The sequence below is a fragment of the Suillus discolor genome (assembly GCF_016758755.1).
Source record: "Suillus discolor strain FC423 chromosome Unknown F5147scaffold_4, whole genome shotgun sequence".
Classification (NCBI taxonomy): Eukaryota; Fungi; Basidiomycota; class Agaricomycetes; order Boletales; family Suillaceae; genus Suillus; species Suillus discolor.
Genome location: NW_024541251.1, coordinates 740336 through 764013, shown reverse-complemented (window position 1 = coordinate 764013; position 23678 = coordinate 740336). Strand labels below are relative to the sequence as shown.

General features: G+C 49.7%; 10 protein-coding genes across 10 annotated transcripts; 3 read left to right on the top strand and 7 right to left on the bottom strand.

The window, feature by feature from the left end:
• Positions 1-23: 23 nt before the first annotated feature.
• Positions 24-2473, top strand: F5147DRAFT_669537 (uncharacterized protein). Its single transcript, XM_041435476.1, has 3 exons — positions 24-40; positions 101-179; positions 228-2473. The coding sequence occupies exons 2-3, from the start codon at positions 137-139 to the stop codon at positions 2453-2455; spliced, it is 2271 nt and encodes a 756-aa protein (XP_041298550.1). The 5' UTR covers positions 24-40; positions 101-136; the 3' UTR covers positions 2456-2473.
• F5147DRAFT_669531 (glycine cleavage system P-protein-domain-containing protein) lies at positions 2474-6591 on the bottom strand. Its single transcript, XM_041435475.1, has 13 exons — positions 5840-6591; positions 5728-5788; positions 5077-5679; positions 4322-5025; positions 4091-4270; positions 3918-4037; positions 3823-3870; positions 3633-3769; positions 3210-3585; positions 2925-3157; positions 2786-2871; positions 2710-2732; positions 2474-2659 (listed from the first exon to the last, which is right to left on the bottom strand). The coding sequence occupies exons 1-13, from the start codon at positions 6245-6247 to the stop codon at positions 2624-2626; spliced, it is 3015 nt and encodes a 1004-aa protein (XP_041298549.1). The 5' UTR covers positions 6248-6591; the 3' UTR covers positions 2474-2623.
• Positions 6592-9559, bottom strand: F5147DRAFT_669527 (uncharacterized protein). Its single transcript, XM_041435474.1, has 15 exons — positions 9348-9559; positions 9152-9292; positions 8899-9087; positions 8797-8845; positions 8633-8745; positions 8380-8570; positions 8195-8329; positions 7825-8143; positions 7654-7772; positions 7536-7597; positions 7368-7477; positions 7240-7317; positions 6917-7188; positions 6758-6857; positions 6592-6706 (listed from the first exon to the last, which is right to left on the bottom strand). The coding sequence occupies exons 1-14, from the start codon at positions 9417-9419 to the stop codon at positions 6788-6790; spliced, it is 1920 nt and encodes a 639-aa protein (XP_041298548.1). The 5' UTR covers positions 9420-9559; the 3' UTR covers positions 6592-6706; positions 6758-6787.
• F5147DRAFT_603961 (uncharacterized protein) lies at positions 9515-11621 on the bottom strand. Its single transcript, XM_041432290.1, has 3 exons — positions 11500-11621; positions 10528-11452; positions 9515-10473 (listed from the first exon to the last, which is right to left on the bottom strand). The coding sequence occupies exons 1-3, from the start codon at positions 11600-11602 to the stop codon at positions 9585-9587; spliced, it is 1917 nt and encodes a 638-aa protein (XP_041298547.1). The 5' UTR covers positions 11603-11621; the 3' UTR covers positions 9515-9584.
• Positions 11622-11702: 81 nt separating this feature from the next.
• F5147DRAFT_669524 (ubiquitin-related domain-containing protein) lies at positions 11703-12320 on the top strand. The gene is made up of 4 exons (XM_041435473.1): positions 11703-11745; positions 11796-11826; positions 11878-11977; positions 12091-12320. Exons 1-4 carry the CDS (start codon positions 11731-11733, stop codon positions 12164-12166), a joined length of 222 nt encoding a protein of 73 aa, XP_041298546.1. The 5' UTR covers positions 11703-11730; the 3' UTR covers positions 12167-12320.
• On the bottom strand, positions 12241-14865 carry F5147DRAFT_669520 (uncharacterized protein). Its single transcript, XM_041435472.1, has 3 exons — positions 13885-14865; positions 13332-13830; positions 12241-13269 (listed from the first exon to the last, which is right to left on the bottom strand). Exons 1-3 carry the CDS (start codon positions 14853-14855, stop codon positions 12418-12420), a joined length of 2322 nt encoding a protein of 773 aa, XP_041298545.1. The 5' UTR covers positions 14856-14865; the 3' UTR covers positions 12241-12417.
• An 844-nt stretch (positions 14866-15709) lies between these two features.
• F5147DRAFT_255239 (Vta1 like-domain-containing protein) lies at positions 15710-17707 on the top strand. The gene is made up of 4 exons (XM_041428863.1): positions 15710-16092; positions 16146-16368; positions 16422-16503; positions 16560-17707. The coding sequence occupies exons 1-4, from the start codon at positions 15987-15989 to the stop codon at positions 17580-17582; spliced, it is 1434 nt and encodes a 477-aa protein (XP_041298544.1). The 5' UTR covers positions 15710-15986; the 3' UTR covers positions 17583-17707.
• On the bottom strand, positions 17694-19341 carry F5147DRAFT_255236 (uncharacterized protein). Its single transcript, XM_041428862.1, has 2 exons — positions 18131-19341; positions 17694-18080 (listed from the first exon to the last, which is right to left on the bottom strand). Exons 1-2 carry the CDS (start codon positions 19016-19018, stop codon positions 17805-17807), a joined length of 1164 nt encoding a protein of 387 aa, XP_041298543.1. The 5' UTR covers positions 19019-19341; the 3' UTR covers positions 17694-17804.
• A 131-nt stretch (positions 19342-19472) lies between these two features.
• F5147DRAFT_669511 (uncharacterized protein) lies at positions 19473-20550 on the bottom strand. The gene is made up of 2 exons (XM_041435471.1): positions 20333-20550; positions 19473-20281 (listed from the first exon to the last, which is right to left on the bottom strand). Exons 1-2 carry the CDS (start codon positions 20384-20386, stop codon positions 19493-19495), a joined length of 843 nt encoding a protein of 280 aa, XP_041298542.1. The 5' UTR covers positions 20387-20550; the 3' UTR covers positions 19473-19492.
• Positions 20551-21470: 920 nt separating this feature from the next.
• On the bottom strand, positions 21471-23639 carry F5147DRAFT_566113 (P-loop containing nucleoside triphosphate hydrolase protein; the record flags this gene model as incomplete). Its single annotated transcript, XM_041430787.1, has 5 exons — positions 21471-21778; positions 21827-22208; positions 22266-22348; positions 22400-22992; positions 23047-23639. The coding sequence occupies 5 exons, from the start codon at positions 23637-23639 to the stop codon at positions 21471-21473; spliced, it is 1959 nt and encodes a 652-aa protein (XP_041298541.1).
• Between the last annotated feature and the right edge of the window lie 39 nt (positions 23640-23678).

The window sequence follows — 23678 nt, the reverse complement described above, 5'->3', positions numbered from 1 at the left end:
AATATATTTCCCACGACACTTTACCGCAACTACTAAGTTGGTACGGCTGGACTGAAATCATGTGGAATCAGACACTGACCGTCCATATTTCATCTGACAGGCAAAACTATTAGCGCAGGTATCTGAGCGCGCATGAATGTCCCTTAGCCGCGCTGTTGCCCGGTTAGCATATCCTGCAGGTCCTTTCACCCGTTCCGTCTCGAGGCCATCTACTTTACGTCGTGCAGCACCCGCCTTTCGCGTCAAGAGAGACCAGAGACGATTCTTGACCGTCAAACACGACCCCTCCCTTTCCTACATCCCAGACATCGATGCCATTGTTGACAAAATCCGGCGGTGTATCCCCATAGCAAATGTTGGTGCTCTACACCAGCAGTTTTACGGCCTATTTCGCGTGTTGGGCGAGGAAAGGAAGGATAAACCTACGGCTCCACCCCTCAAAGAGAAGGAGATCCACGATGTGCTATCATTACTAGCCGAGTCGGGTAGGCACCATGATTTGGATATGATGATGAAAATTCTCGTCGACTTCCCCATACTTTGCGGTGTCGAAGTGGGGGTGAAGGTGTACAATGTCATCCTTCGTGGCCTGATCGCAAATGGCAACCCTCAAACGATTTTTAACTGGCTTATGAACATGCCTCAAAAGCCGAAAAATATAACGCCTACGCTTTTACAATGGCACATGTTCTTCGAGTGGTGTGCTGAATCTGGCCAGGTGGGGGTACTTCAGCACAGCGTCTCCAAGATGCATCGTTCTGGACGTCGTCCCACCATCAAAACTTTTGAAATTTTATTCAACGCTCTCTTCGACACTGGTGCTTCGATCAAGAAAATTCACGAAGCTCTAGATATCATGGAACATACCTCATTGACGTATGATGAGAACTTCGCGAAACTTCTCTACGATGGTTTTGTCAAACTTGGTCTTACGGATCGAGCTCAGGAGATGAAAGACAATTATTGGAAACGTTTTAGCAAGAGGTCGAGGACGACAGATCCCAACATGATTGAGTGGACAGAGAGCATAGAGAAAGAGGCTGAGAACAAGGGGATCGCCGCAGCCGTAACTTTGTGCAAGTCATTGCAGAAAGACGGTTTCAAACTCTCTTCGCACACCCTTACACTTCTCATCCGACATACACACCGCCTCGAGTACCTTCGATACGCGGAAGCCGAACTGCACTTGAAGGCATCCATAATTCACTGGGCTATCTTGATAAGTAATGTCGTGCGTATCGGCGACCTGACAGGTGCTCTGTCGATCTATGAGGAGTCCAAGTCTGCTGGGATTACTCCTGGTACACCCCTAGTACACCCAATAGTCAATGCCCTCTGCACCACTCTTGATGATGCTGCGATTGATCGAGCATTAGAACTCTACAAGGACCTTGCTGAGGCTGCTCCTATCTCTCATTCAAAACAAGAACTCCAACCTCCAGGGCGCCGGCATTCCTCGGGCCCAGATGCCAACCTCTACAATATCTTATTCCTCGCATTTGGCGCTTCCAAGAACGTCAAAAAGTATTTTCCTATTGCGCTTTCCCTCCTTGAAGACATGGAGGCTAGAAATATTGAACTCAACAGCCCGATGGCTGTTTCTTCCCTGGCCATCGTTGTTATGCGGTGTGCTTCCAGCTTCGACGACGCATTGAAGGCCTATAAACGAATATGTAAACGTCCCAATGCGCCTCCCCTCGATGCCAAAGGCTACCAAGCAATCCTTCACACCCTGACCCAGCTCTCGTTCGGAGACTACGAAAGATTACCGTCCGTGTGGCACTATTTCGAAGTAGTGAAGGACATGCGGACGAGAGGGGTTGAGATCGCAGCTCCCGTGTACACTATTCTCCTCCGGCATCTCGCGCTACTCTCAGGGGAACTGCCGCCCGAGGAGCGTGATGCCCTTGCAGCAGCTGTGCGAAGGGCACATGATCACCTGACGCTCGACCCTTCCTTCACGCCTGATACAGTACTTTGGAACCAATTGATGGACACCTATCAGCGCGTTGGGCTGTTCGCGGAGGCATACCGCGTTTGGGAAACGCTCTTTATCACCGGGCGCTTCAATCAAGCGAGCGTTGCCATTATCATTGACGCATGTGGGTTTGCGAATGCCTGGCCCATGGCTGCACAGGTATGTCTGAAGTTGACCAAGCTCGGGTTCAAGTTCAATTTGCGGACGTGGAATACGTGGATAGAGTGCATGTGCCGCGTTGGGAAGCTTGACGATGCGCTCAAGGTGGTGTGTTTAGAGATGGGGAAAGATCAGTCGAACATTGCGCCTGATGTTAACACGGTCAAGGTACTTCTTTCGTTTGCTGCACGGACAAACCAGCAAGACGAGGTGATGGACCGCATCAAACGGTATCTCCCTCAGCTATGGCATACGTTACCCACCGAACTCGATGGCTATTCTATCAGAGAGCGCGCGACAGCAGTAGACCCAAAATGATCATCGTAAATCTATTCGTGATGGTAAATACTACAATAATAATGGTATAGGTGTACAAAGCGTGTGGTTGAGCAATACGCGTGACAAGTGTGTGTTCTAGAGGAGTAGAAAAACAATCGAGCAAGAAAAAACATCTAGAGATGGTCGTAATATGATAAAATTAGTTTACTAGGACGCAAGTTCCTCAACTGTCGGGCAGTCGCACTGAAAACAGGAACGGTAAGCTTAGAAGAGTTATAAAATCATTTGCTTACAATAAGGTTAAGGTCGCCGTAGGCTAGATGATGGAAATAAGCCAATGCCTCAGATACCGCTCGAGAGACAACTCACCATCGTCTATACGAGAAACAGTTGGCCAAAACTTTTTCTCGCGGAGCCATGGCATGGGATATGCAGCCTCTTCGCGCGTATAAGGACTAGAAGGGCTACGTCAGCCGTATTACGAAACACAGCCTTGAAAATCACCGACCGGCTCCATTCCTTGTCAGACGCAACCATGAGAGAAAGCGGATGCGGCGCGTTCTTGAGCAGATTGCTATCCTTGGGTTGTTTGCCTGTGATGATATCTTCCGCTTCCTTCCGGATCTGAATCATAGCATCGCAGAATCTATCGATCTCTTCGAGCGTTTCGGACTCAGTAGGCTCGATCAGCATACAGGTGGAGATAGGCCACGAGCACGTAGGAGGGTGGAAGCCATAATCCTAGATGCGCCGGTCAACAACAGCAACAACACCCAATTCTAAGAATACATACCTGCAACCGTTTCGCGAAATCCGTCACCTTCAACCCTGCAGCCTTATCAAACTCAGCCAGGTCGATGAGCAGCTCATGAGCAACTCGGCCATTTTTATTCTTGAACCGAAGATTGTAGTATCCTGCAAGTCGATGCGCCATGTAGTTGGCATTAAGAAGCGCGATGTTGGTGGACTCAGAAAGGCCGTTGCCGCCAAGCATCTTGATATAAGCCCATGAAATGAGGAGTATAGAAGCACTGCCGAAGGGAGCAGCTGAGATGGCATCGATAGCGGCATCACCGCCAGTCTTGACCAGGGGATGCGAGGGAAGGAAGGGTGCGAGGTGTTCGGCGACGCAGATGGGCCCAACACCAGGTCCTCCACCTCCGTGGGGACTGAAAGACGTATGAGCACTTATCAATGCGAGTCATTGCGCACTCACATAGCAAAGGTCTTGTGCAGGTTGAGATGGCAAACATCGCCTCCGCAAACCGCAGGGTTCGTCAGTCCAACCTGTGCGTTGAGATTTGCACCGTCCAAGTAAACTTGTCCACCACAGTCATGAATGATCTTGCAGGCCTGTGAAGTATGATTGAGTACTCCAGATCAGTATGAAAGATAAGGATACGTACTTCGGTAATGCCATCTTCAAAGACACCGAACGTCGAGGGGTATGTAATCTGCCCTGGAATGAATTCTAGTTCCGATTAATGTAAACAAAACTCACCATGAAGACCGCGAGATTATCTTTGTGTTTCTCGGCCTTTGCCTTCAAGTCTTCCAGGTCCAGATTCCCATCTGCATGCGTCTTGACCGGGACAACCTTCAAGCCTGCCATCACAGCCGACTATCACCTCCATCAGTTTATCACTACTGGAAAGAGGACAATACGAGACACACCGCAGGATTCGTGCCGTGAGCACTAAGGGGTATCAAGCACACGTCACGGTGTCCCTCCCCGCGGGATTCATGGTATGCCCGGAGGACAGTTAACCCAGCATATTCACCCGCAGCACCCGAGTTTGGTTGCACAGAGCAAGCTGAAAAACCAGTAATCTTGCAAAGGTCGTCTTCCAGTTCCTATCAAGAACGATCAGTGTCTTTGTCCTACCACAAGTTAACATCACAAACCTTGATGATCTTCCTGTATCCTTCAACCTGCTCGTGTGGCGCAAACGGATGGATACCACCAAACTCGGGCCATGTAAGTGGGATCATGCTGCTCGTGCTGTTAAGCTTCATCGTGCAGCTGCCAAGCGGGATCATTGCGTGCACAAGACCAAGGTCCTTGCTTGCAAGGTGGAATATGTACCGGAGCATCTCAGTCTCGCTGTGATGTTTGTTGAAAACGGAGTGCGAGAGGAACTCGGACTCGCGCACGAGCTGATGGGGAAATGCAAGTTCTTTTGGAGCGGGCAGGTCAGCGAGATTGGGCTCTGGTTGCGATGCGGCGATGTGGAAGGCGCGTATGAGGGACAGGAGGTCCTCTTTGCCTACTGACTCGTCGAGAGTGACTCCAACAGTATTCCTGTCCACTCTTCGGAGGTTGAGGCCCTGCAACGCAGCAGCGGCATGCATAACTTCAGCATTCGCGCAGTGCTTTGAGACATCAATGGTGAGCGTGTCGAAGTAGGAAGACGCATTGATTACGCGGAATCCGAGGCGCTCGACGGCAAACTTGAGGATCTGTGTGAGGAAGTGCACTTTCTTTGCAATGCGCTCGAGTCCTATGGGGCCATGGTATATTGCGTACATAGCGGCCATGTTGGCAAGAAGGGCTTGCGAGGTGCAAATGTTGCTAGTGGCCTTTTCACGGCGAATGTGTTGCTCCCGGGCTGCATGTGATTGATGAGAACACGAAATAGAAGATAGCAGGGAGGACCTACTCTGCAATGCCAGCCTATATGCGGGGTTACCCATAGTATCTTTGCTCCGGCCAATAAGACGTCCAGGCATTTTCCGCTTGAGCTTCTCTGTGACAGCAAAGAAAGCACCATGAGGACCTCCATAACCGGCAGGAACCCCAAATCGGGCAGAGTTGCCAAGAACGATATCAGCACCCCATTCACCCGGGGGCTGAAGAATTGTCAAAGCAAGAAGGTCTGTCGCGACAATGACAAGTGCGCCTGCTTCATGCACCTGCTTCGCGAAATCACTGTAGTCGGTGACGAAACCATTCACGTCAGGGTATTGAACAAGGACGCCAGCAAGATCAGCACGTAACGCATCGGATTTGAGCGCGTCACCCGCGTCACCGATGACAAGATTTATTCCAAAACCTTTAGCACGTGTCTTGAGAACAGAAATAGTCTGTGGAAGGACCGCCTTGTCGACGAAAAATGTCTTCTTCTTCTGGTTGGACTGCACGTATGCCATAACCATGGCTTCTGCGGCAGCAGTTGCTTCATCGAGGAGGGATGCGTTTGAGACGTGCATCGATGTGAGGGACATGATCATCGTTTGGAAGTTCACCAACGACTCGAGACGACCTGGTGGCACCATTAAAAGAAAAACTAGTGGAAAAAATGACAACGAACCCTGGGCAATCTCGGGCTGGTACGGGGTGTAAGGGGTGTACCACGCAGGGTTCTCGAATACCTATGGACACGATTAACACAATGCTGGGGTAGCTAAGAGCGTGTGACACACATTCCGCAAAATCACAGGGGGCACGACGGCGTTGTGGTACCCCATGCCAATGAAGCTTTTGAACTGCTCATTCTTCCGACCCAGCCTTTTGGCATTTGCATGAAGCTCTGTCTCGCTCAATGCTGGGATGGACGCATTGCTGACAGTGGAGCTAGCAATACGGATGTTTTGCGGCACGGTCGCAGCTAGAAAGGACTCCATGGAGTCAAAGCCAAGCTTTGAGAGCATAAACTCGGTCTCATTGTCGTCTGGTCCAACATGTCTGTCAGTAAAAGTGTCCAGTGACTCGAAGAGATTTGCTGGAGACTTTGCAGTGGCGAGACCGCGAACTGAAAGGGACTGATATATGGAACGAGCTGCAGACTGCCTGAGACGAGACGAGGCGATCACGATACGCAGGGCGACCATGCTAGGCCAGATGATGGCTGTATGAGAGGAAGAGGTCGACGGGTGAGTACGGAATTGAAAAGGAATGGGTGACACTCAGTTGACCTTGTTCACCGAGCCAGATTTTCATTCACCGAGTAGTATCATTACGCGTTTGAATGGGTGCAGCATAATCTTATCGATAGGCCTCTGGGAAAACGATAAATGGCCGATAAACAAGATGCTCACAGATTTCGTGAGAGGCATCCCATCGATTCACTAGCAGCCAAACATCGTGTTGGTAGACGGTCAACAACCTGCGCTATTCATTGATCACCGCCCTCTATTTCAATCCCTTCGAGGATGCTCGGGGACCATTCCGTCCCATTTATGGCTACTCGAAAAAACTTTTTAACCTTTACAAATTACACATAATGGTTATCTAAGCGCTCGGCCAAGATAGACTATCTATACTATAGCCGACGGAGTTACTGAGTAGCCCTAGAGTCTATTAGTCTAGAGTCTCCCGTCACAACGGAGGCGGACTCCCACCAATTTTCCAATAGACTCATCAGCTCACACTCACGACATCAGCGCTAAGCCATCTGTGCATGCAACACGAATAAAACTGACGACATCCTCCGCATATTTCCTTTTCATTAATCGTTAGGGTCAGCATTCGTTGAGAAAGAATATGCAGGGCAGGCGTACGGTGGGTCTGTGTCGTCCGCATTATGCGCACTGTGCAAGCCATTTTGCTCAATGTCTTTTGAAACAGTCCGGAATGCGTCCTTGGCGCTGCGTGTACCAGCAGAAGTGAGTTTTCCCTCGTAGTAGGCGGCTGTGGAAAGAACACGGGACAGGGTGTTGGATGCGCTGTCAGAACGCAGCGACGCCCCACGGTCTACGGACGTGGGTTGTCCCAGTAATTCTAAAAGCAGCGTTTGCTTTCTAATCACCGCGGAAGAGCGAACGACTTCATACTGAAAAACTCCTATGAATTTAGGATATTCAATTATTTTTAGTTGACTTACGATGAATTCATGAACGGCGGTGGGTGTGGGTAAAATTAGGTCTGCTTTGCACAAAGCAAGGTCAAGTAACCGGATAGTCTGTCAAATACGGTCAATTTCGCTTCAAAGGCACATCGAAAATCTCATACCTCCTGGACTAGACGCTCGATGCCTCCAGTGGTCACCAAACTGTCTAGCTTGCTGGAAAGAAACCCAAGTAAGTCAACAACAGCCTTCCACAATTCAAGCCAGTCGTAATCTGAGTAAGAATGCCGGGTCAGACATCAAGAGCAAGCAATTAGGTGAGATCACCTTGCCTAATCGTATTCTTTCCTTCTGTAGATACCATATGACGCGATAGCACGTCCAGATACACGTACTATCTCACCAACATCAATCAGTCTCAGTAAAGGCCGGGAAATAAACAAAACGCACGTGAACGTATACACGTCGAGCCGCTTATGTAGATTATGACGTAGCCATAATACACAACAATCCAGGAGTGCGCAGATTGGTGCACGCGTAGACGATGGCACTGGAAGGAGTGGAAGTCTCTGCATTCATTTCAGTATTAGTTGTGAAATTTGGACGTGTACAAGCAATGACCTGCCGACACAGCCTGATTGCCTCCTTTGAGGAGGCAGGCTTACAAAAGACCGACATTATAGCTGCATTCTCGGACATCACAAGAAGTGTGTTCAATGCAAGGTTTGCATAAGCTAACGTGCGGGGTGACGCCGAAGACGAGGCATGAGTCAACACATAGGATGACAATGAGAGGATGTTATATGCTAGTGGGGGTACCGGCGCGCTCTGTTTATTGTCAGATGGCTTGTGTATCATATCCACTAGCACCTGCGCAAAAAGGGGATTGAAGAAAAGGAACTCGAAAACGGGTAGGAGTGAAACGGTCGCCTCGATTGGTCTGTTCTCTCAGTAAGAGGAATGCGACATGAATCTTGATAGTTTCACGTACTGAGTCTTGAGAAAGTCTCGAGGTACGTCCAGTGGCTGCATTACCAGTGCACGATCGGGTAGGAGAGAGGTAAACAGGGCTCCGACGCTCTTTGCAAATGTGGGGATCGAATCGTCCGAGATTTCTTGGTATGCCCTACCACCGAGTCAGCTAGGAATCTTCTGTGAATGCCCGGAAAGGCGCACTTGACAGCAGCATCGAGTGCAAACCCCGCTGCCCAACAAATCTTGCGCATGAGTTCTGTGTCTTGCGTATCACGTATGCGCTGGAGGTATGGATTAAGCCTCGCTGCATCAGATTTGTGAAAATTCGCCAGAATAGAGAGGAGGAGCGAAGCTTCAAAAGTAAAGCGTTGAGTATCTGGGGATGTGATGACCTGTCACAAGCAACATCATTCCCTCAGGACCGACAACAAAACCATGGAACAGTAATCTGTACCTTAGCGATGCAAGGAAAGAGGTCTCTGCGCAGCAAGTATGCGCCCGGGCTTAACTGGCTGATGCTACACGTGAAGACAACAGCCAGCTGAAGAACCCGGTGTCGAAGAGCCTCTAAATCACGGTCAGTCAAACAGGTCCACATCAGTCGTTCTCAGAGCTTACCAGGAGCATTATTATCGCCCAGTACATCTGCAATCATCCCAACAAACTCCTATACGCGATAGTGAGTCTATAGTGGAGATGAAGGTTTCGCATCGGCCGTACCATGAACACCCTGTCGGCCTCGTTCACACTGTTAGCAAAGATCTCCATCACCTCCCATCCTGCTAGGTTCTTGGCGAGCACAGTGTGCAGCATGATAGAGAGCGTGTCGATGGCGTGGCCGCTGGTCTCCTTTCCCTTGCGGTCGGCTGCAAATACGGTGCAGACAGTAAATAGGGCATGGAGCACGAGCTACTGACGGGGATTGGTCTGTCAGTACCATGGTGTTGGATGTTGGACAATGTGGATAACAGACCTTGTGTGAAATGAGGCACTCGTCCTTGGAAAGTGTAGATAGAAGACGCGTTAGAAAGGTACGGTCGGGCTCCAGGGACAGCAGCTCTTGCCAGAAGCGCTGTTCATCGTGTCCAGGAGAGATTTGTGCTGGACTGAGACCCTATGCGTCGTGTCAGGACTTTCAGGTCGTACCGTAGTAGTAATAGTACGCTTGCCTGGAATAGTTTATTGATAATAGTTACATATCTTGAGCTGATGGGCCAGGAGCTTCGCGGTGCGGCATTCATGAATACTGTACAATGGCAAAAAGACAGTGGCGGCCGCCGTTGTGGTCTCCCGCGTCGATTATATACAGTGGTGGTACTCTGGGTGTCAGTGGAGGTGATGCGCAGCTAATGATGAACGTTCATATTTTTGGATCGAAACAAGTCACAGGGTAAGCGCCCCGTACACTACGACCTAAACAGCCCATCATACGCCGCATAAACCATTTCAACCATCCAACTCATCAACGCCTCGTCTTTCATCCTCACGTCCTCCATCATCCTCCTAACGCCCACAAACGCTCGTCGACCCCTCCGTTCGCCCTCCAGCTCGCCCCCAATATCTTCCACCACATCGTCGCCCTCGTCGTCTTCTACAACACCAGGGAACCCAAAGTGTTCGCCGTCCACACGGGGAGCAGTCTCCGAGGTAGCGACGAATGATGAGCGGAAGAGAATACGGATGATGAGCAACGCGGTAAGTGCAGCCGAAGGAGGATCAGCGACAGGCCGGGTGTAGGATATATTCGTTTGCCTTAGAGGAGGGGGCTGTCGCTTTGTGGGATCTGTGAAGGGGTACGATTCTCCGTCGGCGGTAACAGTAATTGTATCATCTTGAGAAGGATGTTTTGCGGGTGGTTGGGAACTTGAGAGATGGGTGAGGATATGAGGTCGTAGTCGTTGTTTTGATGTCGATGGCAATGGACATGTGGCCCAGAGACATGGCGGCTCGGGGTTCTCGGACGACTCCAAATGTTGAAGGAGGTGGTCATATAACTCTCCGGGGGCCTCGAATGGCGAAACTGAACACTGGGAGCGCTCCCACAAGCACTTGAAACGAGGAGCAGCTTCCGTATTTTTACGCCTGTCCACACCACGCACGACAAAGCGCTGTGGCGGCCCAGGAAGGACCATCGCCTGAGCCTGAGGAAAAACGACATTGACATTTTTGATCACGTCTGATGCAACCAGGACGGGATGGCGGTCCGCGAAGGGTGTAAAGGCATCTTTGTAAAGAGTCCAAAAATCGACTTGAGTGAGCTCTCCGTCTGGTGTTGCAATGAACATGATTTTCATCCTGCAAAAAATGACATTATCATATCATGATACAACCTGCATAACGTGTACTCACCACTCGTAACAGCGCTGGGGTTCAGGCATGGAAACTAGGGTCTCAAGCTCCTCTTTGGTAAGGTCATGGACGGGGATCACGACCGTTGTTGCTGGGATGGCGCGAGAGACTGCACTAATATCCAGGTTTACGGTCTCTTCTACTTGTTCAGATAGAAGAAAGCTAACAAGCACGCGAAGAGTGCTTGGCATGAGAGGATGATGCAGAAAAGCCTTTACCATTGGTGGGTGCGAAAGATGGGCATATAGGTAGTTCAATGAAGCTTCTACCAATGCTCGATCGACAAATAGAGGCAAGTAACGTACGGAGGCAGCGAGCGCTGGCGAGTTTGAGTCCAGGCGACGTGTGTTTTGTATGTTAGACAAAAGTTGTGCCAAAAGGGTCAACGATGAGATGATAAGGGAGCGATTCGATGAGTGACCTGTAATTTGCAGCAGAGTAGGGAGGGGGTCTTTCTTGTTCGAAGCAGGGTCTGGCAGGATAACGCCTAAGGATATGGCCTGCAGAAGTTCTATGGCGTTGAGAACAAATTCAGCATTCATATCCGTGTCTGGATCGAGGTTGGTGAGGGCGTTAAATAGTAATGGGAGTGTTCGGGAATGATTAGCTAGCTCATATGCATTGGGTTCATTCGTGGCCGAATTGCGGAGGATAAATATGGATTCTAGGGCATGCCGTCGCTTTCTGTGTTCAGCATCGGGCATAGCAAATAGTCGATACTGCTCTGCCATTAGGTATCCTTCTGTCGCATACCACTCCGGCCATTCGAACAGTGCGTCTGTTAGACCAGGAATGGTTTTCAAGATGAATTGATCATTTGCACATAATCGATACAGCCTATCCAGCGCCCATGCAATCTCCGAGTTTATGCCGGAACGTATCGATAAGACCATACGGTTGTTGGGTGTCGCCTCAGTATACCACCCTGAAGACACATAAATCAATGAAATTTACATGCAAACAGGTACCCACTTTCATAGTCATCTGTAACATTTGGTCCGACGCGCTGCACTGGATGCTGCTGGCCATATTGCCTGTAGACGCCAGGCGTTGTCGTCCGAGGTGGGATGGCCATGGAGGAAGGAGACTTAAGTTCGGAGCTATGCGCAGTCACGCGTCGGTCACGCGTGATGTAATGTCGGCTGTCACACAATACGTGATCATAGCTTGCCGGAATCTCATCTCCTCATCCTAGTACTACTCATGCCTTTGATCGAGGTTTGTCCTGCAGTTCTGTAAGAGGATAGCAAACACTCACTTAACCGCAGGTGATTGCAAATGATCGGCTGGGCCGAAAAGGTGAGTGCACACAATTTCATGATCCGAATCCTAGCTTGAGCAATCTACTAGTCCGAGTCAAGTGCAGCCCAGATGACACTGTGGGTGACCTGAAGAAACTCATTGCCGCTCAAACTGGTACAGACTCCAAGAAGATTCAGCTGAAGAAATGGTGAGCATCCGCTAATTGCTACGACGCTCTCCCTTGTCACAGGACTGTGCCAATAAATCACCATATACATTTCCTTCTTGAACACATACTCATGACACTGTTCTCCTTGTCAGGTATACGATTTACAAGGACCACATCACGCTCTCAGATTATGAGATCCATGATGGTATGAGTTTGGAGATGTATTAGTGTTCAATTCACGGAGTCCCAAGAGTACGAGAGGATGGTCATGCAGAAGTAGACACGAGGCTGTTTTTTGTTGAGTCGACTTCCTAGTGCCATCATCTACAATCATATCATGTATTAACAGCTTTGTTCCAATTAATCACTTGTTGGAGGGTTATATCATCATCTGACGAGTCAAGTTTGAACTCTGTTACACTATGTCCCTTCCGCACGAAACCCCAAACTACTCACAGATCACTACAGATCGCCTTCTATCACACACGTCGGGTGCCTGGGAGCAACGTTGATGCCGTTGGACGTATCGCAGGGTCATCTAATATCGCAGGTGGTCTGGGAAGGATCATCGACGAGCTCCCAAAGTTCGAGATTCGTGACTTCTGCGTCTTGATTGCATCTGCTCGATGGTCTGTAAATGGCTTGACAATTACCCAGCTTGCGCCTGGACTCTGCATTCGCTCCTCAACGCGACGAGAAAGGAACGTCGTGTTTGGCGTGCTTTCGGTCTGGGGGGGTTGGAACTGAATCGGTGTCGAACGGGGTCCTCGAGGACGCGCAAGGATATGAGGTTCTACCGCACTGCTTGAAGCTGTTATATGTCTGGCGAAGCTCGCAGTGCCACTGGGTGTCCCCAAATCTTGATCGACATCTTCCTCGGATACGGGGTGGAGAATGTTTTCACGGTGTCCGATGGTGTCCGCAGACTGAGAAGGTGAGTAAATAGACGCCGAATCTACACTGGTGTTCGGGTTTTGATGATGTTCTTCATTCAAGACGGGCATCTCGTCAACGTTATCTGGCTCTGTGGCAATTGTTATGTCCCTGGCATATTTCATACCAGGGACCGTCTCGTCGGTCTCTACAAGATCCCTGCTTGTAGCACGCGACTTTCGGTACCACGATTCACGCTTCGTAAACTCTGGCATGGGGCGTTGCCTGCTTTGAGTGTGGAGTGGCGCCGTAGGTGGAGGGTCGAGCGAAAGAAAGTTGACGATTCGAATTGGCAAGATGACGTGTACATCCGAGGAACATCGTCCGATTCCTACACTTATGCGAAGCGTGTACTCAACCTCCAGCAGTCGTGTTCGGGCAATAGAGTGAACGTCGGGCTACAGGGATAATTAAAGTTCGATTACCACAATGCAACCAGAAAGAGATCGTGGCGGCTTACCGGTAATATCACAGAGTGGTTGAACTCGCTCGTCTGACCGGGAGCGACACCTGTCCACCACCCTTTTGCGCTCGCATGTCCCTTAGAGCAACGCTGTCCCAACTCAAGAACGCTTTCCGTCACGCACTTTGCCTTCGTTGAGGTTTGACAAGCATCCGGATCAGCATCCCCAGCATCCAAGTGCGGTTTTGGCTTGAACACGGTCAGTGTTCGTATTAGCGCAATGGCGGCGCCTTTTACTAATTTCTTGCAGTCATTGACCACTCGGAAATGAACGGTGCAACTTTGGCCGGCGACCCAGTGGAAGCGGTGGATACGGGCCGACAACCTGATTTTTCCTGGGCCACCCATGAACACTCTAGTGGCAACCTCTGCGACTAATGGGCGGGAGTTTGTGGCAAGCGTGGAGACAACGTCTAGACGTGGCCATATCTCACAGTCGCGGGAGAAGTGAACGATGGATTCTTTGGATGTCGCGGAGTCCTTGACTTTGATCTCTCTGATTGATTATCAGTAGATGCGGGTGATAGAACACAGAAGCTCCGACACTTACGCCATAACAATGTATTTAATCGCCACTCCGGAGCTTATGCTCAATACCCCTTTCGCCATGCCGCAGCCACTATCTGGAGGAAGAAGCATCACGAACGGAAAGACGTGGACGCCCTCTTGCGCTTCGGCCCAGCCATCCTCATCGGGTGGTGATTTGAAGAGACCTTTCCACGTTGGAGCAATTTCTGATAGAAGAGCTGAGTATTTATAAAATGTGCACTTGCTATCCTTCTGCGATATGCACTCAAATCCGACGACCCTGACCTTCCCCTGAGAAAGCAGCAATGGTGTATCCTTCTTAGAGCCTTTTTTGATGTGAATATTGACTGTCCCCTTGAGGTAGCTACCTTGCACACAAGTGTGGTTCTCGAGTATGATGTCCACTTCTACACGCGACCTCCACCTTGCCTTTTCTCGCACAACGGGCTTGAAATCGGTGCCGAGATCTCCGCTGCTATCTGCGTTGCGTAATGCCGGGTGAGGGTGGACAATTGCACCGGGCTCCAATCTGGAATTCGAGTTTCTGAGAAGGGGCTTGATTTCTGGGCCGCTCCGGGCAGGGACGGCATCGACGTCGAAAAGAGTCGCGCTGGTGGCCAGGCTGGCCATACTTCCGACCACAGGACCTGGGGCGGAAAGGACCTTTCGGGGTGGTGGGGCAAATTTTGAGCTTCCCGGAGGCATGAGAGACTCCGCTGCTATGCGTTGGCCAACGCGGTACCCGGATTCCCCAGGCTTTCCATACACGTCGAACTCTACCATCGAGTCCCCGACTTCTGCTAGGAGGAGACCTCTCATGGCACTCATTGAGCGCAAGGCTGGAACGGCCATCTGGATATCCGCATCAGCGCTGGAGGGCTGCACGCGGTTCTGTTTCAAAGTTGAGTGACTGGTGGCTGCCTTGAGCTTGAGGGACGAAGTTTGTGACCGAAGGACGATATCAACGCCTTGAGGTTCGTGCTTGCTTGACATTGCAATTCACGAATGATTGTTCCTTGCAGAGACACAGTCACAAATCCATATGAACCACGATGCTGACAACTCAACTTTGAAACTACTTCAGTTCTGACCGCCAGTCTGATTTGAAATTGGCGTCGAGCGCAGCTCCTTCATTGAGACCTATATTATAATAAAAAGGCACCATAGACGGAGAGGTTAGTATCCTACTCCGAAAAAGGCCTTAGGGTGAAAGATAAATCCGCCGAAGTGCGCAGTTTCCACCTAGATCTAAAATCTTAGTGACTGACCTGCTCACAGATAAGTGTTGGCATGATGAAATATGTGAAATACGTAGGTATACCGATGCCCGTTAATCACAATAATGTGGAGCTCTGGTTCTCATTGTGACAAGTCCGTCCCTACGGTGCCTCAGGTCTATAATAAACATCTTCTCCCTTATCTGCGGAGAGGACTAGTACTCCACTGAAAGTTACGGTGTTCTCTTGTCAGCGGAATTCTTGAAAAAAGGTTAGGTTCGCACCATCGCAAATTCAGCACCCAACCTCTTGTAGGAATATCATTAATATGTTAGCACCTTTCAAGTAGCCCCACGTCATGCAACCGTTACTCCGAGTCCATGATTCTGGTTAATTGATGTTCCGCCAAGCTCAGGCTGTGGCTAAAATGATGCCGTGCTTCCGCATGACGCTAGTACAAGTAAACGATGAATTGGTACTTGGTTTGATGGGAACGTGTTGGCAGCCAGGAAGCTCCATGTTTTGCTGTAGACATGTCGCCCGAAGTCGGAACTAGACAAAGACGCCCATACCGCCAAACAAAGACACGAATTGACGTCAAGCTGTGATGTTCCGAGTCCCGATGGCTTCGGTTTCCTGACAGCTAATGATTGAACTTTGAACTAAATACACAGCTCAGCTTTGCGTATTGTCCTCGTTGCAGGCGCGAGGCCTCTCACAAATCCACAATCCACAGCTTGCTTGCCCATCCACCATCGGTATAAAAACCCTCAGGCTTAAGGCTATAATTTAATTTTCGAATCGTCCGCACTTCGGTACCACAGCACTCGTGACTTTAACTTACCCTTGTATACATTCATCCACCGCAGTACTTACTCACGAAACTCCCCCTTGATTAGTAGCCATCATGTCCCTTGGTCTCCCACCGGTATCGACAGGTCTCAAGTCTATAGCGCCGTACCTCCAACGTGCTGAGGAACTGGTCAATCAACAACCAGTTGTGGCATACTGGTGTACGGGTAACCTTTACATTCAAACACATCACATGGCTCACGGAAGTGTCTAGGCGCGTACTATGCAGCACAACTTGGTATCAATTTGAAAGCAAAGGATGCTGCTTCACGCACACTGCTCCTAAATCTCCTGAACGCACTCGAGCGCTTGAAAGCAGAAATCGGTCCCAGTGACACTATAGATAGCGAGCCTGCGAGCGCAGCGTTCGTTGAGAACTTTGCCCTAAAGATCTTCCGCATCGCCGATGATGAAGACCGTGAAGGTCATGCAACAAGGTATCCGGCTATAATTGTCTTCATTTCCGGTAGATTGACTCACATCTAATTAGATCAACTGCGAAGAAGTTTCTTGCCGCAGCAAATTTCTTCGAGGTCTTGAAAGTATTTCCAACGACGGATATCTCCGATACAGTAAGCCGTCGTAGCATCATGCAGTCGGACGACATTTGTCTAACGTGCATTCACAGATAGATGGCAAGATTAAATATGCTAAATGGAAGGCAGCTGATATTGCAAAGGCATATCGGGAGGGTAGGAAGCCCACACCAGGTCCTGCTGGGTCTCAGTTTGACCTAGAACTCCTCCATGCTACTTCTGATGCTTCGGAGCTACCTTCACGAGTTGAAGATCCTCAGACCTCCCCTTCAGCAACGAGCCAATCCCCCACGTTGCCTCAAACGTCGCATTATCGACAGACACCATCTCCAAAGATGAGTCCAGATGATATCACTCGTGCCAATCGCTTGCATTCCCCTCGCCATGATGATGAATCGCTGAGCCCCGGGTGTTGGAGTACGACGGCGACTCCAGGATTCGATCTTGCTCAGGATAACAGCAGTGTCAGTTTGGACCAGGCAAACAACTGGCACGAAACCCCTCTCAATGGTAGAGGGAGTCAACTTCGTAAAGCCTGGATTAGCACCGACGTGGAGGACACGACTAGCGATGAAGAGCTAGTCCGAGATCCGTTGCTTAACGGATCATCGCCTAGTCAGGTTCCGTTCTTGCCATTTGCTAGCGAGTCTCGGCCGTCCGTATTCCAGTCCTCATCTCCGCCCAAAGAGCGACCTGTTATATATGCACCGACAACCAAAGATCATGTTTCCCCCACTCCTCCGCATCCTACCTTCCTTCCTTCGATCTCTCCACCGAGAGGCTCGCCACCGCGAACCCGTGTTCGCGGTCCTTCAATATCGTCTCAAGAACTTCCGCTTGGATTTGTACCCTCGAGTCCAGTGCCTCCGCCCATGATTCCTCCTCCACCAATGCCCACTATATTCGCACCTTCTTCACCTCCTCGCATGGTGCCTCCGCCTCCAGCTCCCGCCCCAGTTCCTGCCCCTTTACCAATGAATAATTTTCAACTTACGTCCACTATCATTGCCAAAGCACAGAAGCACTGTCGCTTTGCTATTTCCTCGCTTGATTACGAGGATGCTGAACAAGCGAGAAAGGAACTCAGGGCTGCGCTGGCTCTCCTCGGAGGTTGAATTGATGCATTAGTGTCGATTGGTCATGCTATCCAGTGTGGGAGCTGGTCTCTTTCCTGAGGAAGCGGGCTTTCTGCCTGAAAGGCTCATGTATTTTTCTTCATCTACCTGTGATTTAATGTAGTGTGCTAGCTATAGCCAGTATCAACTATCTCAACTTTATTTGTATCGTAAAACTTGTTCCCGAACTATATGATACATCCAGAAAAGTATTTCGAAAGCTTACTTCTTCCCGACATTGCGATCGAGAATGGAATGTGCGAAATGTGCGTCCACTGGGCTATCCACGTGTTGCGAGTCATCTATGATCGTCGTTACTTGTACTGACATACGAGGGGGAGCTGATGTCGTCGAGGTGACCGCAGGGGCCACACCAGCACCGCGATCGGTGCTTAGTGAAGCATCAGAAGACATGGTGTTGGTACGAGTGGATGCAATATCGAGTACTGGAATGGGTAGCGCATGAAAGGCCTTGAGCGTGCTCGAAAGGTCGCCCAACTGGAAGTAGTAAGATCAGACATGGACGGTGAACTGCAAGACGCATATACCTTATTCATGACAGCGTCGATGAAAACCCTCCTCTCCGCAAACCGATCCGCCAGTCTTGTGAATTCTTCATCCCGTGTCCTCTTCCCAAACACCTCGTCGTTGTCATCCGAATCTTCCCCTTCGGTCGCTTCATCGCTCTCATTGTCATCTTCCTCTTCTCCGAGTGTATCACTTCTCTTATTCTTTCCCGTCTCCTTCCTGGTGGTGCCTGCTTTTCCACCGCGCTCAGGTACGTTATGACCCCGCGCAGTCCGCAAACCGACATTCTCCATATCAACATGCATCTTTGAAATCTCGCTCTGGAGCTCCAGGATATGCGATAGATGGGACCATAGTTCATCGTCAGCACCCGACCGCACCGGCATTGGTACATAGTCAGATAATTTCTGACCAGTGAACGGTTCATACATTATCTCCCTGGCTGATTCATGATTAGGTGAAGAGTCGGATGTGAACAATGAGTTCTCGGCAGCGTTTGAGCTCAGATTGAGGGAAGACCCTTGGGCAGCATCCGGTCGTAGAGATGGCCGCTCTGCAGCCTGAGGACCACTCGAGGGCAAGTATCCCTGGAGTTCGGCAAGAATGTCATCATGCGGTGTCAGAAACTTTGCCGGCTCAGTTGATTGTCCCAACGACTTCACGTCGCTTGATGTATTAGTAGCTGATGGATTTGGTCTGAGGACGTCCTGTTCAGTTTGGGTAGAGTATGTGCTGGGATCCCAGATGTGTTCGTGGACATCGTTGTGATCATCGTCTGTGATGGGAATTGCAGATTGTGATGAATGTCCTGTGAGTTCCACTGTCGAGCGGGAAGCTTTAGATATTTGATCTGGTTGGCTGAGAGCTTGTGTGTTGTTGGACTTTTTGCTCAGCCATGAGGAGAGCATGCTCTTGGCCACTGGCACCTAGTATGTTTGACAAAAACACGCTGTTACTATGTGTTGTAGGGTGTTGCACAATCAGTGCGGTGTTCTCCAAACTCTGCCTCTTGAAACTCAGCGCTCAGCACTCAGCTCTGAAGCTTGAAGAGTGCAACATGTGTAATGGCCAGGGATATAGGGTTCCGCTTGCTAATTAGCATGTTATTAACTAGCGGCGGTGGACCCGAAGAAGGTACTGAATAGAGGGAGAGTTAACAAGAGCACATACACGATACGAGGATCGACTGCTGAGATCAGAGGTCGTGCATGGGTACAATTTTACTCGAAAATCTCAGATACACCGATGGCACGCGCATCGGTAATAATCGATTTGGCTAACTACAATACAACGAATTATGAATGAATCAAATGGCCATTGGCGACCCTCCACCAGATATACGGCGGCGCTTCAAGTTTGCAGCCGGCTCCCGACCATCTTGCTCAGGATGAAATAGATATCCAAGTCATGTTCCGCCACAATCTTCTCCCCATCCGACACACCATCAGGACCATGCATAGGATAATGGGTCTTATGGATCGGTCCAACCCAATCGAAATCGAGCAGCATGAAGTGTTTGTTGTCTCCCACAACGAAATTGGTATCCCGAAGGTCGCCATGAACGTAGCCGGTTCATTGTAATCGTGTAACTCCCGGATGAGAGAGGTGATGGCCTCCTTCAGCGGCTGGCGGTCCAAAACAGCTATCTCACTGAGCAGTCGATATGAGCCAGGCCGTTGCGGGAAGCAACCATTATCAATATCAAGGGCATCCATAATCACCATATTCCAGCCGCCAGGTAAAGGATTGTAGGCGATAAGTTTGGGAGCGTGCCCCCTCCTGGCACAAAATTCATGGGCCTCAGGGGAATAGTGCCTGACGAACTCGATACATATCTTGCTCCCAGCCGCATTGCCGACGGTTTCCCCGAAGATAAGTCGATACCCGATGACTGGAGTCTCATCACACAAAATTCCTGAATGTGACCGGTTGAATTGGTATAACTCCGAGGATAATGACATCCTAGAGATGGATATTTGGGTTCGAGGGACGCAGTACCTGTGCCCTTCTTGAGAAGCAACAAGGGGATTAATGTGTCGTACGACGACATGAATACATCCGCGCTCTACTCCATGCGTGAACACTTCGGACAGTTCGGTTAATGGCTTCAACTCCACGCCTTGGTTTCCGATCGCGTCGAGTAAGTGTGGGTCGTTCAAATTGATCTTGATCTTCCAAATGATCAGATCGTCAGGATTAGACCTCGGGCATTGATCACTCACCTGCCGTAGCTCGAGATCGTCAGCGTCAACATGATCAAAATGTGGCTTCTTCATGTCCTTGATAACCTTTGGAGGGCGCTGACATTCTCTGTCGGTGCAATCTTGATCTCAAATACACGGCGAGGATCATCGCCCAAGACAATGAAGTTGAGTTTGTACATCTGACGTTGAGAACAAGAGTAATAATGTCTCGAGCGGTGACCGCAGTGAGTGCTGCACTCAAGGGCTCCGTGAAAAACTCCCAAGTTTTTACATGTGATTACATAACTGGTCGGGCAGGAGTACTGTGACCTGTTACCACTCCGAGTGATAACAGGTCACTCGGTGTCAAAAACTCAAATATATATCCCAGGAACACAGCCTGTCAACGTTAACTCTCTAAGATATAAGCTGAACATCTGAAAATCCCGAACAACTAGTTAGATAATATTCCCCTCGGAAACTCCAAATATAATTTCCAGCACTAGTGCTCCAGATCCGGATAAGGTCGAACTAGATCTATGGCAGTACTGAAGCGGCACTAAATAACTTGAATGCACTCGAGGTCACATTTGCACCCAGGGGTCGGAAGGACGAGTCGATATGAGAGTACTTGGTGGTAACGAGGATGCTCATCTTGATGTTCCTCGATTGTTGGACTTACTGTCAGAGAAGCCGGTGGAAGGGGCAAACAGGGCGCCTAAAACAGGATACCGCAGTTCCAATGCCTTCGCGACTCGGGGTCTGTACAGTGGGCCTTTGCATTATAGTAGCGAAAAATGGGTACACTTGAGTTCAATCCACGCGCTTGTGCAATTGTCAACACTGCTACCATATTCGAACACCAAGGACAGACCAAGTACGAATATGCACTAACTTACGGACTTTCAAATTGAAGTCAGAGGCTGTTTGATGATCTTTGATCTAAGACTAGAAGCTTGACATAGCCTGATGTGCCGCAACGTGTTGGCGTCTAATATCGGTATGATACGAGAACACCATATGCTCGCTGTGATGGCACATCGGATTCCGGTCGTCAAATTTAGCCAAATTACCTCACTGGTAGTTTGAAGGGTGATAGTGCCACTATTGATCATCAATTGCAACGTGTTGCAGCGCTGGCAGGATAGTTGATTGCAGTGTGATAACCAACCTTCAATCAATCATCTATCGCTAGCACACCGAAGCGACCAACAGCAACAGACTTGAAGTCCGCATCCTGGTGTTCTTCTTCGTCGGTCGCACGTTTATCTTCATCGCTATCTTCACTGCCTTCATCAGGACTTTCGACCTCGTCAGTTTCATAGCCTGATCCTCCCTCATCATCTTCATCTAGTTCTTGGGCGTGCTGGTCTGCATTGCGAATGAGCCAGATTCCGTTGCCCCCACTGGATCTAACAGTCGCTAAGTCGGTTCCCGGAGGCCAGAAAGCCCATGCTATCCTGCCCTCCGCGACGAGTCTCAGTACTATTAATGATTATTATCGAAGATCCTAAACAAATAAAAAATACTCACTGGCGTTGCCTGCACGGTGGATATCTGGCCTGCCTGCCTTTGCGGTAACCCAGCCTTTTTTGTTCGCATATGCGGTCATGATCTCCGTCGCTGTCCAGTGCATCTTGTTGTCCTTCGCTGAAGGTTGCTTACCATCGCGCCAGGTGCGCTTGTCCTCAACGGGTGCGCTGTTCGTTGAAGGGTGGGTGAGACCCAGGATAGTCTCGAGCGGGAGAAGTTGCCCAATTTGGTGGATGCAAAATGGGATAGCGGAGACACGGGATATGGGTAATATTCCGCAGAGAACCTGAGTGTCCATCGGTGTGAAGGCAGGCATCACAAGCCCTGGACAATCAACGAGACGGACATCAGGGCTCCAAAAAAGAGTTTGAAAATGCTTTGTCTGGTCGAGTGTGTAAGACGAGGCTCTTTATCTTATGGATTAGGACTGTTGTTTTACCTTTCCAGGGGTCCGTGATGCTCGAACTTTATGTATTTCGAACAGCGCATTGAGAAGGGATGACTTGCCAACGTTCGGTTGACCTGAGATGAGCTGTCAATTTTCAAATATGTGAAAGCACAAGAAAAATGTACCGATCAAACCGACAGTCAGAAATTCTGGCTCTTGCCATTCTAATTGTCCTTCACTATCACTAGCTTCCTGTTCTAGTTCTTGGGCATCATCTGCGGTATCCTCTTTGCCCTTTCCCTTTGGCATAGCTGCGCCTCCGACGATGCTCCCTACTTTCTTGCCATGGGCATGCAGCAAGCCATTCCAATCAATCTCGCGCTTGACTGGAGGATTCCAGCGCTTAAGCTTGGCCTCATCCGAGCGCACCCGTTCAGGGGGGATTAACATTTCTTCATGCACTTGACGCATGGCGCTAACCAAACGTTCTCTGAAGGGAAGGGGGAGGTGCGATTCATAGACTGGACGTCCTTGCTCGCCAACTTTTTGCTGATACGCCTCAACTTGGACGATGGGTAACCCTGGGTGCCGCTTCCGAAGATATGCAGTCCATGCCTCAGCTCTTTCTGGACCTGCGATATCGACTTTTGTGAGAACGAGAATGACTTTCGCTTTTCGAGAGGCTAAATAGGACTCGAGCGAAGGCGGGAAGTGGAGCGGTGGACATCTAGAGTCCAAAAGACAAAGAAGGATTTGAGATATTTCTGTTACTCGCCAGCTGCACACTAACTTGTGAGACCAGAAATCAGATGCATATAAATTTAGTATTTACAGTTGTCTCCAAACTTCGAGATTGCGCTCGAAATGGGTGGGAGGACAAGGCATTCTTTCTTGAACAGTAGTATCAGGAATATTTGGGCCAGCCGACGCTAGATCAGTGCCCGACGCGACTGGCTGATTACTTTGATTATGCCAACGTTCCACCATGGCGTCGGTTTGAGTCATCCATCTGCGAAAATAGCCTTGCTCATTGGCATCTACGTCATCTTTTGACATGGTGTACTTCCACTTCGGTCTCCTCGGGACATTAAGCTGATCGTTTACGGGATCGGTGCCAAACTGTGCATGATTGACACCGAGGATGCATACATCAGCAGATATAGGCCTCGTCAAGGGCAAGGTAGCAGCCAAGTGCTTCGTGGTCTCCAGGAAGACAGGATCAATCTTCACGAATTGTGATTGAAGCTTCCTTGCGGCCCTAGATGCGTCATCTGCTAAAAGCCTTGCGTCAAGCGAATGGCCGAGTTTCGGAGGTCTCCTGAAATGCTTCCTGCGCGGTTGTGCTTCAGGTGGGGCCACGTCACCACGTTTGACGGCACGCTTCAGCTGCAGCTCGGCCTTGCGTTGCTTACCCGATCTGCGCATTTGACACAAGTTCAGAGCAGATTGCGGTTAGCTTGGTGG